Here is a 15,320-nt window from a genome sequence, read left to right as displayed (position 1 = left end):
TTTTCCAATAATGTTGAACAACTGTTGAATTCACACCTTTCTGGCCAAAACAGGTACATTTGTATTTTAAGTACTTTTAAGCATATAAACCAAGGAGATGGCTCTCATTTTGTAACTGAAGTACATTTAAAATCTTTTCATATATAAATGTTCAACTAATAAATTTATTTTTCTCTCTGAAATACTCAGCACTGGTGCCTAATGAAAAAAATGGAAATCTTCCTTGCATACTTGATATTGACATGTTTCATTTATTGGTAAGTATTCCATAATATGTATTAATAATCTTTTGATCCAGTAGGCACTGTGTAAAAAACTTAATTGGAAAGTGTCTCTTTACTCTGGGTAAGGAGCCTTTCAGAATGTTTGGGTTTTTATTATTTTTTCACTACCTAATACAACTTAAAAGACTCTTTTTGTTTCAAGTGTCCTTATCTATAAATAGTTAAAATGAGGTGGGATGTATATTCTTTGGATGTTAAAAAACCCAAACTAAAACCAACCCCTCCCCAGCAAACCACAGACAAGAAATGGAAAAAATAAACCTCACCCAAACAAACAGACCCCCAAACCACCCTGATAGTTAATCATTGATCCCTTAAATAATGGCTGGCTAATTAACCTCAGAATTAGCCTTATAAGGTATGCTGCCTTAAAAGGGTATAGTTGCAGCATGAGCATAGAAAATGGAAAGATTCAAAAAGAAAGGGAATATACCAACTTTCTTATTTTCTTTTACAGGTAAGCTTGGTGCTTTCTTTCCCTGCCATACATTGTCAGGATTTTTCAGGGATTAGTCTCGGCACTGGAGATCTTCACCTGTTTCATCTTGTCACAATGGCACACATAATACAGATTTTACTTACCTCACCAACAGGTAATGCCACTTTCTTTCAACTTTTATTGAAGTAATTCCTCAAATCTGTACATGGAAAACACCAAGGTGCTATGGTAAATGTATGCAGTTTACAGTTGTAAAATAAAATCATTGGTGCTTTCTCTTTCAGCCCGTAGAGAATACTGATAAATTGTGCTCATGAATATTCAGGTTTTAGCTTTTATTGCTTAAACACTAGAGGGTTTTTTGGAGCACAGCTAGCCGTGAATCCTAGCTTTCCAGCTAATAGAGCAGTGCCTGGAAGTGTTTATTGCAGAGACTTGGCTTGGGCATTGTATGATGTGTAAGCTGCAGTTATTGAGGTTAGGAATCAACGTGTCTCCTGGCCAGAGGAACTGGATAAGGTGTAGTGTGCCAAAAGCGAAGAATTCTAAGCAAGTATTTTAAGAAAGCCAACCAACTGAACGAGTAAACCAGCACCTCACTGGAATTGACAATAGCATAAATTTACCATGTAAGATATGCAGCAGAAAACTTCTTCCCAGTATGTCATATTGTAGTACAGTGGAATGTTTCACTTAGTTTTGGCCTTTTTCTCAAAACTTAAAAAAATACATTCTTGCTGTATAAACATGTATATATGAAGTAACTTGCTTATTATTTCTTTTTTCTTCAGAAGAGAATGGCATGGATCAAGAAAACAGTAACAGTGAAGAGGAAGCAGCTGTGCTTACACTGTATAAATATCTTTGCCAGTGTACAGGAAGGTAAAAGTGCAATCTTTTGATAAAATTGCAGAGTATTTTCTCCCTTCTGGACTCAACATTAACTACTGACAGAGTTCTATATACTAATGCTATCAAAGATGAGACTTCTAACTTGGGAACCCTTGTGTCTTGTTTCTTATCCGCTAGATATCTTTATCCACTTGTCTACTAGATTCAATTTTTGAGTAACTATTCCTGTAAATTCCTTTGTGCTCATAAAGGTACCTGCTCAGGAAGATTATGCTCTGGGACTTTTTTTTTTTCATTAGTTTGTAGATATGTAGAATCTGCAATTGGCGGTGTCCGAGTACAGAAAACTTGTTAGGATCTGAAATTTCTGTGCAAAATTTTCCTTTGTTTACTGTCACCGTCCCAGTTGGTTACATTTTTATGAGTCTATTTTTTTGTTTTTCTTGGAGTTAACTTTGAAATAAACACTTTGCATAACACTAGTTTCAACTGAAGTCATAATATAATACAAAATATGACTGAAGACCTACTAAATATAGTTCTGAAACTGAAATTTTGTTTTATTGTTGTGTTCTCTTAAGTGCCTTGAAAGAAATTACCTCAGGCTGGCACCTGTGGAGGAATCTAAAAGCTGGAATCATGCCTTTCCTGCGATGTTCTGCTTTGTTTTTCCATTACTTAAATGGAGTCCCAGCACCCTCAGAAATTCAAGGTACTGGCTGCTTTGTGTTAAGTCAGCTTTTCAAGATACAAATATTTATGGACAAAATAAATTACATTTAAATATCTCCTTTGAAGAAGCTGATGCAATGAATGTGGGCTTGTTACCAGTGCAGAACCATATCTCCATAATGAAAATTTTGGGAAAAAATAATTTCACTTTTAGTAACGTGTTTTTAATATAGAGTCAAATGCCATTCTAGATTGTTTAAAACAGAAATTGATGCTCTTCTGTTAAAAAGTGAAATTTTGATTATTTCAAATCTCCTATTGATTACTGTTTTCACGTGAGACCTGCTTTTGCTCGCACTGATCTCATTCAAATCAGCATCTGCTGGGAATTAGTATCTCTCATAACTATAAATACACTGTGCTACGTTACACCCCAGTAATGGATGTCAGTAACATTTTTCTGTCCTCCTCTTATGGGATATGTAGGGATAGAACGTAAATCTGAAGATGTTGATAGTAAGTAGGTCCACACTGCTTCAGGACTCCCATGTTTAAAACGAAGTCTGATACTTGGTGCCGAGATGATATGAGAACAGTGGTTGTCTCTTGTCATGGGTGTCTTCATGGTTTGGTACTTGTAGAATGTTTCCTTGACAAATAGTGTTTAAAATGTAGATTTTTCTTTTTTCCCCCTCCCCCCCCCCCTTCCATTTAACAGTCACAATACTTAAGCGTTTGGGCCAAAAGAAAAGAAACCTTTTTCCTGAACTTTGATTTTCTATAGTGAGGTTTTCCAAGTTCACGGTCTGGACCAGTAGTGACCACTTGAGTTCTTTGTTTCCAATACTCTAAAGATGAGCTACAAATGTGTACTTCCAGACAGTAAGTCCATGGGTCTTTATAGAGTCAGTTGTAGGAAAGGGGAAGAGGAAGGCTTTACTTCACCTTCTTTTACAATCCTCAAGTTCCAGGTGCATACATGGCCCTGCAGGTCCCTGCCACCGATGGATGTCCTGACAGTGGCCATGGTACTGGGTGTTCAGCTTTCCCTTCCCATTCCCTCACCACCCACTGATCCCACAACGGGCCTGTATTGCTCTTCTCTGGTGTTTTACTGGGGATTGTGAAACAGCATTCCCTTGGTCATGAGAAGGAAGTGAGCACAGGTTTTATTGTAATGCTCTTCACTCTTTATTCAGGAGCAAAAGAGGCCGTGCCATGGAAGAGGTACTGGTACTCTTTGTCCTGAAAGCTGGGAGAGCAGAGGCCCACGGAGTCAAACCAATAGACTAGTATAAATATGGTAATCTGGTGGTTGTGTCCTACATATTTTAGTAGAGTTTAAAATTGCAGGTATTTGCAATTTTTGTATTTCTGAGGCTGTGGTACGCTGCCTGTCGCTGACCACCTGTCTGGGGTTTTGGCACAGATTCCAAGGAGCACAAAGCAGCCATTTAATGGATGACATTAAAACAATCACATACCAATTTGTAAAGGCCATTGAACTCTCTGTTATGGTTCTTACACGACTAGGCTTGAACTGTGCTTGGGGGGACGTTTGAGGAAAGTTGCTTTTCATTACTGGCAGCTTTTCAACATAGCTGCCTGCTGCCTTTACTAGCACTTTCATACTTTGTACCAAATCTTCGGTGTGAGGGAATACAGTTAAAAAATAGAAGGGATAGCTTTTTATATTTAGAGCTAAATTTCATTTATTGTAGATAATATCATTTTAAAACATCTAATTATGAGAATTGCACTTTTTTTTTTTCCAACAGTAAGTGGAACAAACCAGTTTGAACATTTATGTAGCTATCTTTCCTTGCCAAACAACCTCACTTGCCTTTTTCAAGAAAATAGTGAGATTCTGAACACATTAATAGAAAGGTAAGTTGTTGTGGTTTTATGCTTCGTTTAAATATGGAATCATAGAGTGGTTTGAGTTGGAAGGGACTTTAAAGACCATCTAGTTCCAACCCCCCTGCCATGGGCAGGGACACTTTCCACTAGCCAGGTTGCTCAGAGCCCCGTCCAACCTGGCCCTGAACATTTCCAGGGATGGGGCATCCACAATTTCTCTGGACAACCTGTTACATTGCTTTACCACTCTCACAGTTCAATATCTAATCTAAATCTACTCTCTTTAAGTTTAAAGCCATCCCCCCTTGTCCTGTCGTGACATGCCCTTGTACAAAGTCCCTCTCCAGCTTTCCTGCAGGCCCCTTTAGGCACTGTCAGACTGCTGTAAGGTCTCCTCAGAGCCCTCTCTTCTCCAGGCTGAACAACCTCAACTCTCTCAGCCTGTCTTCAGAGAAGAGGTGCTCCAGCCCTCTGGTCATCTTTGTTGCCCCACTCTGGACTTGCTCTAACAGGTCTATGTCTTTATGTTGGGGGCTCCAGAGCTGAACACAGTATTCCAGGTGGAGTCTTATGAGAGCAGAGTAGAGGGGGAGAATCGCATCCCTCAACCTGCTGGCCACGCTTCTTTTGATGCAGCTCACAAGCTGCACAGGCCCACCTCTCACGCCTGTCAAGGTCCCTCTCTGGATGGCATCCCTTCCCTTCAGCGTGTCGACCACACCACACAGCTTGGTGTCACTGGCAAACTTGCTGAGGGTGTGCTCAGTCCCACTGCCCATGTCGCTGACAAAGGTGTTGAACAGCACCGATCCCAGTATGGACCCCTGAGGATTGCCACTCATCAGCAGTCTCCACTTGGGCATCGAGCTGTTGACTGCAACTCTTTGACTATCCAGCCAATTCCTTATCCACTGTCTCCAGTTTAGAGACAAGGATGTTGTACGGGGCAGTGTCAGAAGCTTTGCACAAGTCCAGGTAGATGATGTCCGTTGCTCTTTCCTCACCTGTCACTGCTGTAACCCTGTCGTGGAAGGCCGCCAGATTTGTCAGACATGATTTGCCCTTAGTGAAGCCATGCTGGCTGTCACCAATCACCTCCTTATTTTCCACGTGCTTTAGCATAGTTTCCAGGAGGGTCTACTTCATGATCTTGCCAGGCACAGAGGTGAGGCTGACTGGCCTGTGGTTTCCTGGGTCGTCTTTATATCCCTTTTCAAAAATGGGGGTTATGTTTCCCCTTTTCTAGTCAGTGCGTACTTCACTGAACTGCCACAGTTTCTCACATATGATTGATAGCGGCTTAGCCACTTCTTTCAGGGCCCATGGACGCATCTTATCAGGGCCCATGGACCTGTGCACCTTCAAGTGCCATAGATGGTCTCAGACCTGATCTTCTCCTATAGCAGGTGGTTCTTTCTTCTCCCAGTCTCTGCCTTTGCCTTCTGTAACTTAGACGGTATGGCTGGAGCACTTGCCCATGAAGTCTAAGGCAAAAAAGTCACCGAGTACCTCAGCCTTCATGTCCCGGGTAGCCAGTCTCCCATTTCCTTCTGGAGAGAGCCCATGTTTTCCCCAGTGTTCCTTTTATTGCTGTAGAAGCTTTTCTTGTTGCCCTTGACGTCCCTGGCCAGATTTAATTCTATCAGGGCTTTAGCTTTCCTAACCTGATCCCTGGCTGCTTGGACAGTTTCTCTGTATTCCTCCCAGGCTACCTGGTCTTGCTTCCACCCTCTGTAGGCTTCCTTTTTGTGTATAAATGGAATAAAGAATCCTGCACCTAGATAGTAATACAAGTATTCTCCCAGGAGTGCATATATGGAAGTGAATCATAGACTTTTAAAAGCATTTGTGAAAGAAGTGTTTTGGAAGAAATCATTGTGGTTGTAGAGATTATTGAATAGATGTACTGTGGATTTTTTACTTATTTGCTTTTGAAAACTATCATCCATTGATGTTAAAAGCCTATTTTTTTTTTTCTTCTTTCTTGTAGCTGGTGCAGTAACAATGAAGTGAAAAGATACCTGGAAGGCAAGAGAAATGCTATCAGGTAACCATGGAGAAATTTTAAGCAGAGAAAGGAGAGACACTTTAATGTTGTAGTTTTCTCCAAATACTTCTTCTAAAGGATGTTTATAATACCATAGTTTCAGTTCTGCTTTATTGAATGACAAAGATATTAGGGAACAAGCAAAGAGACCTTGGGAATTTTGTAAGAGAAGTGAAATACTGCTTAAATTGGTAGAGTTGTGAAGGCAAAGTTAAATAGTATAGTTTTATTTAGGCTGATCTGCAGAAATCAGAGGCCATAACATTTCTTCTCATGTTTCCTATAGTAGATTTGTACCTTCTGATTCAAAAGATACGCTGTTGCTAGAAGACATATATAATCTGTGTTTAAAAATGCCAGGCATTGAAGAGCTTTTTAAATTATCTTTTTAAAGAATCCAAATTCTTCAGTGAAAACAACACTCAAGTCAGTTGCTAAAAAGAAAATTTGTTTTTCATACATTTCTACTATACTAAGCAATTATTTTTAATTCAAAATGCATTTAATATGTAGTGGGCGTGGAAAAGTATTTGGGGTGTTTTTCTTTATGAAGGGTGGGTAAAAATAGTAGTTATGAATTATCCAGATAATTATAAATTAATACAAGGTTCAAAGTGCTGTTGTTAAAAACATCTCTGCATTTTAATCTCATGCTGAATACATAAAGTCAATCTTTCAGTGTTGTGCAGACAACAAGGCTAAGTGACAAAAATAAGAATTTGTCACTTCATCTGTTAAACAGGGTATTAACAGAATTTCATATACAGAAAGAATATTCTGATTGCATAGTTGATTTCCTGTTATATGTGATTGTTGGGTTTTTTCCATGTGTTCCTTCTGCTGATTCTTAACTGCTCTTCCCAAGATTATGTCTATTTTGACAGTGATTTTTTTTCTCTCAGTATTTTATTATACATTGCCTCTGTTACAAACTTAATATTTGCATTTCACAGTCTTAATTTATATTATTCCTAGAGTTGAAGATTATTAAACTGTAGTGTATGTATAGCATCTGCCAAAAAATTTAATTTTTAACTGTTATTTCTAAAGATAAAAGTATTTGCTATCGAATAGGTCCTTTTCATTGCATGAGTATTTCATCCTCTTCAGGATACAAGTTCTTTGAACCTGAGAGTCAGAATATTTTCTATTAATTATTAGTGACAAAAGGAAAACACAAAGCAAACTGATAAGGTAGCAGAACAAATATCCAGTTAAATCTGAAATAACCTCATCATGAGATTTTGCTAAAAGCATGCATATGACACGAATTTTTCTGACTTTCTGCCTGTGCATTTTCTCAAATCCATAAAAATATGATTAAGAAACCTGGAGGCGGTATAGTTGAGAGGTGTGGGTTCCTTTTTCATGTGCTATCATTTTACTCTATGAATCACAGAGAAGAGGAAAACTTTTAAAAATTTCATTATTCACAGATGCTGTTTAGATGAGTAAGGAAAACATGAATGAGTTTGAAATAACTGTGTATTATTCGTTGGAATATGAGTGTCTAATTTGATTGCTTTATTCTAGCTATGCAAGAGAATCCAACAAATTAATAGACCTTCCGGACGACTACAGCTGCCTCATTAACCAAGCATCCAATTTCTCGTAAGTTGTATGCAGTTACAGTGAGGACCACTAAAGTAGTCTCTTTTTGATGACCTGGGAAACCTGTAACCTGAAAGCCTTTGGGAGTTGTTTATAGAATCATGAAGTTAATGGCACATAATTGACAGTCGTCTCTTCCAGCAAAGCTGCTGTGTATTTCAGTGAAATAGAAATTGCAAGGATCTGTATAACTGTTAACTGTATAAATGTTCCAAAGTAGTTCTGAATCTTTTTACCATCTAGAGTTGATACAAACAATGGATTTATTTTTTTTTCCCCCTCTGCCTAACAAAAGGTGTCCAAAATCAGGTGGTGATAAAAGCAGAGCCCCAACATTGTGCCTTGTGTGTGGGACCATGCTATGTTCTCAGAGCTACTGTTGTCAAACTGAATTAGAAGGAGAAGATGTTGGAGCCTGTACTGCACATACGTACACTTGTGGTTCGGGAGTGGGCATATTCCTTAGGTAAGGAACTGAACACCTGTACTTCTATCGCTAGATTAGGTGGTGTGTGTAGACATGAAATGAATGGTTATAGCAGTGTGCTTGCAGGGGTGGTTTGTTAGTAACAGGATTGCCTAGAAACTAGAGTATTCCTCTTCCTTTGGTATAAGGTTCAGAGGTTGTTTCTTTGAAGATAAAGTGTCATAGGGAATCTGAGTTTTAATTTGTTTTCTCTGTGCATTTATTTCCACTCAAATACTACAAAACAATAAAGGTAAATATCTTGACTTTGCTGCTGCTGCTGAAAACATGAGAATTCATTTTAGTAGTCTTCCTGCGTACAAGGAAAGGTTAGAATAATGTCCATTTTTCACTTTGGCAAGGATTAGTGAGAAGTGAAATTGTTTTATTTTCTTACCATGCTTGTGTGTAGTATTTTACACAGACTGCAGATAATATGACATGAAACTACATTGTTTTTAACTGCTACGAAGAAGTTATAACAGGAAGAGAATAAGATCTTCAGTTAAAAAAAAGTCCTTTAAAAATCTGTACATGCAATTTATACAAAATGAAAGTAGGTGAGAGTTGGAAAAGCTGTGTCTATGAAACTATTCACCTAAAAAATAAAAACCTAAAATCTTCCTTGTGTTTCTCTCTAGAGTACGAGAATGTCAGGTGCTATTTTTAGCTGGGAAAACAAAGGGCTGCTTTTATCCTCCTCCTTATCTTGATGACTATGGAGAGACAGACCAGGGACTCAGGTAAATATTTAAAAATACATCTTTTAAAGACAGGAATTTGAAAACTGTCTGGTTTGTAAAATATGCTTTCTACATTATCTTTTTATTTTAATTATATAGGGAATGTTATATTTTGACATTGGTGCTGCGTCTTAATACCTTCAGACATTTTAATACTAATATGGGGGTTTAGGTTAAAAATATTTAATGGAAGATCTTTCCCACGTTACAAACATTTGTCTTGAGGTGTAAAAACTTGAATTTTTTTAACATCTGAGAAGTTGCTTAGAAACTGAAGCTGAAAATTTTATTTGTATATAGTACATTTTTTTTGTATGTGTGTTAATTTAATACCAAGTGGAAATACTATGAGAGTATTTTATTTAATATCAGTTCTTTGTGTTAACTCCTACCTCTGCTTCCCGTGAGAATAATTTGGGAACTTCATATTGTTAATGCTTGCTACTTCTGAAACTGGTCAAAACCATAGAATATGAACTTGTTCAGCATGGAAAGATTGCTGGAAACCTGCGTTCATACTTCGGTGGGGTGTCCATAAGATTCCCAAAGGCTGGAGGGAACCATTGAGCAGTAATAAGGGTGGGGAACCATGCAAGGTAGCACTCCGGTTTACTAATGCAAATTTCTGTTGATTGGTTCTGATAAGGGAATGAAGTTAAAGGGTTATCTAAATATATTACTATTTTGAAGGGTTATCTAATACTTAATATGTCATGCCTTAGTGTTTGTGTTTAGTTGCAGTGTTTTATCATTCCTGATAAGTATTATCTCCTTTTCAGACGTGGGAATCCCTTACATCTGTGCAAAGAACGATTTAAAAAGATTCAAAAACTCTGGCAGCAGCACAGTATCACGGAGGAAATTGGACATGCACAAGAAGCAAATCAAACACTAGTTGGCATTGATTGGCAGCATTTATAGTGGTTATCTGCTGAAGACTGGAACTTTATTAAGGTTTTTGTAACTCAGTAAGCTTTTCAAAAGAGGGATTAGGAAAAAAGCCTGAGGGGGGAAAAAACCCCACAAACCTAGTCCTGTTATTTAATCTTTGTTTTACAATGTATTTCATAAAGATACCAAGTTAACATTAATCAAGTAAACTTCTTTCTATGTAAGCAAGTTTGATTAGTCATATAATTTGCACTGTGCTTCCTTCACAGAAAAGTCTTGGGTTATAAACCTGGGCAAATGAACTTGAGTTTCTGATAAAAAAAAAAAAAAGAATGACTCTTTTTGGAAGTCTGACTATGATTTTTCTTATAAACTGCAAGAGAAAAAGACTGCTGAAACAGAAACTAGATAGAGCACAATTACGGATTGTGTTTTGCCCCTTGCTAGTAATCTGAGCCGTTTTATTTATTATTCTGCATTTTAATACTTAAGCTGTGTGTACATGCAATGGAATGAAGTAAGGAAGCAAATAATGTAGCAAATGGGTGTTTCTGTCTGCATCAGTGGATAATTCACTCTTTCACCTGGTGTTACCTAAAACAAGTTTGTCATTTGTACTCTTGCAGCTTTCTTGCTTCCGGTTGTTTTTTAACTAAAAAAAACCTAACACTAGCTTTACAAGTAAAATAATTTAATTTAAAGCTTTTTCCAGAGCATTGCACTTGTTTAGAATTACGTAGTTTGTAATTTGAATTTAGCTGGGAAACCCTTTCACTTTCACTTATGTGATTGGTTATTGGTATTCAAGGGTTGACATTGTGTCTTTAGAAGATATTTTAAGACAACAACAATATGTAAAATGTCACAAAAGCTAATTTTGTGTTAATTTGCAGAAGCGCAGAGGATGTTTTCTTCATTTTTGTTAAGTCAACTTTTAAGGTGCAAATCCTATCTCCTTTTTGTTGCAGACAAAATGAATGGTTTCCTCTGGCTTTGAAGGGCCACAATCACACTGCCCACATTTTTGCATTAATTTTTAATTTTTTTTCTGTTGTCCCATCAAGTATATTTACTTTTTGGCTTGATTTAAAGCTCTGTAAAGATGTTTGCATATAGTATATTTTATAAATATATTCTATAACTGCGCAGATTTGCACTTGATATGAGGGTGCCTGAAGGCAGTGAGTTTTCTAGTTGTATGTACTTAGACCGCCAAGGTGTCTCTAAAAAGTGACATTATGCTTACTGATTTAAAATAAAATCAATTACCTTTATCTCTTCTATCTTCTGACAAATTAGTAAAATCTTTAATTTATGTAGTTCTGATTCCTTAATAATCTGTGGTTCTTTTGATTAAGTCTTGCTTTCTGACTACGTCTTCAGCCCAGATGAGCAATCCTTTTACTGTCTGCTGTGTCTTCAGTTACACTTGGTCTGACTGAATTGTTTCTATTTTTACAGATTTAATGCTTCAGATAAATTTTGTATATTCATGGTGTACAGGACAATTTTTCAAACATTCAGTAACAGTATTGAGTGAAGATGTGAAGTATGAAATAAAGAAACTTGGCCAATGCTGATTTCCTTTTCTTAAAAGCAGTACAGGCTACTCATGTCTGAATTACCTGTTGTAGATTGAATCATTTATAATCTTGCTGTCACTTTTTACAGAGAGACATGCAGAAGTTGCAGGAAAAAATGACATTAATGTTTCATCTCTGCCTTCCCCTACTTAGCTGGTTGATACATCAACAGTTTTCTGTGCATGGTACTTAGAAATGACAGTTTTTTTGGTGACATTACTGTTCCTTTGCAGTCTTGCTTCTTAAGCTGTGTGCCATGGTTTCAAATAATGTGTAACTGCATTGAAAAACTCTTTTCCTGTAAGCATAATATTAAAAAGGTAATTGATGATACTGACAGATTTCTCTGTGCAAAGCAAAATATTGACAGCAAGAAGGATTTTTTTTTTCTTCCCTCTGGGGTGATTCTCAGAGACTGTGAGGTTGAATAGGTTGGTAATGTTATAACCACAAATAATTGCAAAGTACACAGTTTATCATTTTTTGCAATTTAGTCATTCTTTATTGAAGACTTCTATTTTCTGATTTGTTTTGCATGTATTTATATTAATGTAGAAATATTTATAACATTGTTTCAGTATCAGGGAAATACTATCTGTAATAAATTGGCTATAACTTTAATATTTATGGATTATGTGTGCAATCTAGAATGCGTTATATGTATGAGAAGAGAAAAAAACCCCATCAACAAAAAAAACATAAAATCCCCAAACCTGAAACCGTCATAACGGAATACAAAGGTGAAAGTATCAGGTAAATGCTTTTGGTGTTGACATTCAAGAAGCACTTTTTAAACATTCTTAGAATTTTGCTGATCTTGTTCCTTCAAGTGTGTCACCTTGTTAATCACAAACTAACAGAAATACCTGGATGTGCAACATCTGCAGTTTCCCAGCTACAACTGTAAGATGATTATATTATTAGTGTCATTTGCTTCAGTCAGCTAAACCTTTCTTGACCTATACCAATCTTCTTGTTAAAGGATTGTAAATTTTATAAAGGGCTGAGGGCTGAGGTTCACATCAGTAATGTTTTTTACTCTGTTCTACTTCAGGATAACACTTTGTACTCCCCCCCAGTCTGCCATAAGAGGTTCTTTCTTACTGTGATGGATCAAGTACATAACAGAGATAAACAGCTGATGCCTTCTGACTTGTGCCAAGAGCCAGTGCTCCCCACAGCTCTCTACTTCATCTGAAATGTTATTGGGGATTTGTTGGCTGAGATAAAGCCCTTGTGGATTCTCAAGCTATTTGCATCTTCAGCGCTCCCCCAATTCCGTACAGCTTCCTTCTGTGCCCCTCCAACTAATCTGCATGCTGATGACTGAGCAACTAAAATTTGGGCCTCATTTCCCACTCTAACACTGGGAACAACCTGAAGTGAAGTGTTCAATATATTCCTGCACTATATGGTTAACTTCTTTTATTGGGACAGCAGACATTGCACGTGCAGCCGCACAGACCCTATTCTGTTGTTTTACATTTGACATGAAGCCATGCCAGCTCCCATGCTCCAGCCCTGGCACCTCATTTTAGGTGCATTTTATTTTATGCTATGTGACTTGGTGTTTTGTTTTAGAAGCTCCATAACTGTGATAATTTTCTTTATGACCACAACGTGTAGAGAAGCTGGATGCTTGACTTACTGTGCCAGTACCTTCAAGCACAAAATCCCAGCTGTTTTCCTTTCTGGAAGATTAAATTGCACAAAGGAAGTAGGGTCCCATTATGATCAACCAAGTATGCAATCAGCCTCCCTTCTGCCCTGGAATTTCCTTTTCTAAGAGATTTCTCTTTTCTAGGAATTGCCTTTGGCAAGTAGTAGTGGCTCTGTATTTCCATTCCACTGTTGAGGTTATGGATTATATAAGGGCAAATATGGCTGTTAATCAGTTTTGGCTTGAATATGAGCCCCTGCGGAATGCCACTTGTAACTGGTTTCCAACTGTGTGTTGCTGCCCTTTGAGCCTGAAAATGCAGCCAGATTGCTGTCCACCTTGCAGTCTGCCTAGTCTGCACCTCCCCAGATTGATTACAAGGGTGTTGTCTGAAATCATATTTAAAGATTTTCTAAAGACATCTAGTGTACAGAGAAAGTGCTTTTACAGCCAGCAATTTTAATTTGCTAAGAAGTGAAAGAGGAACAGAGGCCTTTAAACTAACCCAACGTTTAAATGATTTTGTATATGGCCAGGATCGGGAGGCTCCCTCTGATCGTAGTAAGAAATACTGCGTTGATCTTTGTGGGTCTCTGATCATATTTTCATATTGCAGTCTGCTCTGCTTTTGGTGAGCCAGGACTGTTACCTGGCTAATCCTGCATCTTAGTGGGAGTGGGATGGTGCTTTTTACATCTTAACTGGCATTAAAGGAAGACTGACTTAGGGAGGAATCCCAACTCTCTACTGTTAGCTGTTCAGTTCCTCAGCTCCTTATGGTGAGTGTCCCAGCGTCCTGCTTGACCCTGCATGGGGAGAAGGTTGGAGATCATGGGAACAATGTAATTCCATTACTATCAAGGCTTGCCTTCTGCCCGAATGCTTCTAGGTGCTCCAGGAGCGGCGACAGCCAGAGCGCCTGCCAGCCACACCTGGGTGTCCATAGCTAGCAAGTCACCATCTGACTGTCCCCTTTCCCTGGGTGACTGGTTCGGGTTGTGTGGTACTGCTGCAACAGATCTGGGACAGGCACACAGAACGGATGCTTACCCGTGATGGGAAGTCTTACAGACAAGTTGTATCTAGGGAAATGTCTCTCCTTACCATGATTGATTTTTTTTTTTTTTTTTTTTTTTATTTCATGGGGTTTGAACGTTTAGAAGAATGGGAAGGAGGAGAGTTGGCTTCTCCTTTTGGGCTACGTTCAAGTCAAGGTGGGAAGAGTCCCACAGTAAGAACATTGCAAACAGGTATTGCTTAGGCAGAAATTCTCCATCGTTTAGTGCCTGATGGAAGGGGTGGCGGTGTGGATAGCCCACCTTAATCTCCAGTTGCTGATAACTTCTAGTTAACAGAAGGCAGCTTCACCCTGTTGGAGTGTCATTTGTTGGTTTGGGGAACCAGCAGTGACTGATGGAGGGGCATTGCTATCGGCCTGGGATAACGTAAGTCGGGCTGCCTGCTTGGCTGCTGGGGCTGCAGCGTGAGCCCAGGCCGTGGCAGCTCCGGAGCGTGGAGGCAGAGCCCGGGAGGAGCTGGAGCCTCCTGCTGCCAGCCAGCAGGGCCCATGCAGTCTGGGGGTTTGCTGACGGGGTAGTTTGAGCCGCTGGGTAAGGGACAGTGACAAACAGCATGTCAGGGGGGCAGCTGGGTTTCCCAGGCTTGGCTGAAGCTCACGGGCAGTCAGCGCGTGCCCCCGGGCCAGGCTCTGGGAGTTCGTTCATGGCAAGCCCTCCAAGGCCTGACTGAAAGCCCCGCCGAGCTGTGCTCTTCAGGCTGTTGGACAGCTTTTTACAGTAAGGGAGAAGGGGTTTATCATTGACTATGTTATTCTGAGGCTAACAATGGTCAGGAGAAAGAGTGATTCCTGGTTCTGTTCTGGGAGAGTCGGCTGAGTGTGTGGTGGCTGACTCAGGTGTGACTTACATGCAGCAGTACTGAGCTAGTTCTGTCAATGATATTATTTTTACCTTACATTAATCAATACATACTTTGTTAAACATCTTACAGGCTGATAATACAGCAACATGAGCTGCAGTGAAATAGTTCAGAGCTTTGCAAAGCAGGGCCCTGTGAATATGGACCTTCCGAACACGTAGGGAGTGTCTCCATGCTGCTCAGTACACCTTGCCACCAGCCAACCCCGAGAAGCGGCTGTGTGTTTATGGTGACAGGTGGAAGCTCTGTGCTAAAACATCCTCTTGCTTCAGCT

At 39.0% G+C, this 15,320-nt stretch overlaps 1 protein-coding gene across 2 annotated transcripts in view; it reads left to right on the top strand.

Annotated features, from left to right (window-relative positions):
• UBR2 (ubiquitin protein ligase E3 component n-recognin 2) overlaps positions 1–12,069 on the top strand; it is a 60,007-nt gene extending 47,938 nt beyond the window's left edge. For both annotated transcript variants that reach the window (XM_055816178.1, XM_055816179.1), the window contains exons 38-47: positions 190–257; positions 742–877; positions 1,515–1,605; positions 2,157–2,287; positions 4,026–4,134; positions 6,098–6,154; positions 7,688–7,765; positions 8,061–8,231; positions 8,873–8,974; positions 9,754–12,069. In XM_055816178.1, coding sequence (XP_055672153.1) covers positions 190–257; positions 742–877; positions 1,515–1,605; positions 2,157–2,287; positions 4,026–4,134; positions 6,098–6,154; positions 7,688–7,765; positions 8,061–8,231; positions 8,873–8,974; positions 9,754–9,895 — 1,085 coding nt within the window. In that variant the 3' untranslated portion in view covers positions 9,896–12,069. The remainder of the gene's footprint in view (positions 1–189; positions 258–741; positions 878–1,514; positions 1,606–2,156; positions 2,288–4,025; positions 4,135–6,097; positions 6,155–7,687; positions 7,766–8,060; positions 8,232–8,872; positions 8,975–9,753) is intronic.
• Positions 12,070–15,320: the final 3,251 nt, after the last annotated feature.

The sequence above is a fragment of the Falco peregrinus genome, chromosome 11, assembly GCF_023634155.1.
Source record: "Falco peregrinus isolate bFalPer1 chromosome 11, bFalPer1.pri, whole genome shotgun sequence".
Classification (NCBI taxonomy): Eukaryota; Metazoa; Chordata; class Aves; order Falconiformes; family Falconidae; genus Falco; species Falco peregrinus.
Note: the sequence above shows the minus strand (reverse complement) of the source record. Positions and strands in the feature narration are given on the sequence as shown.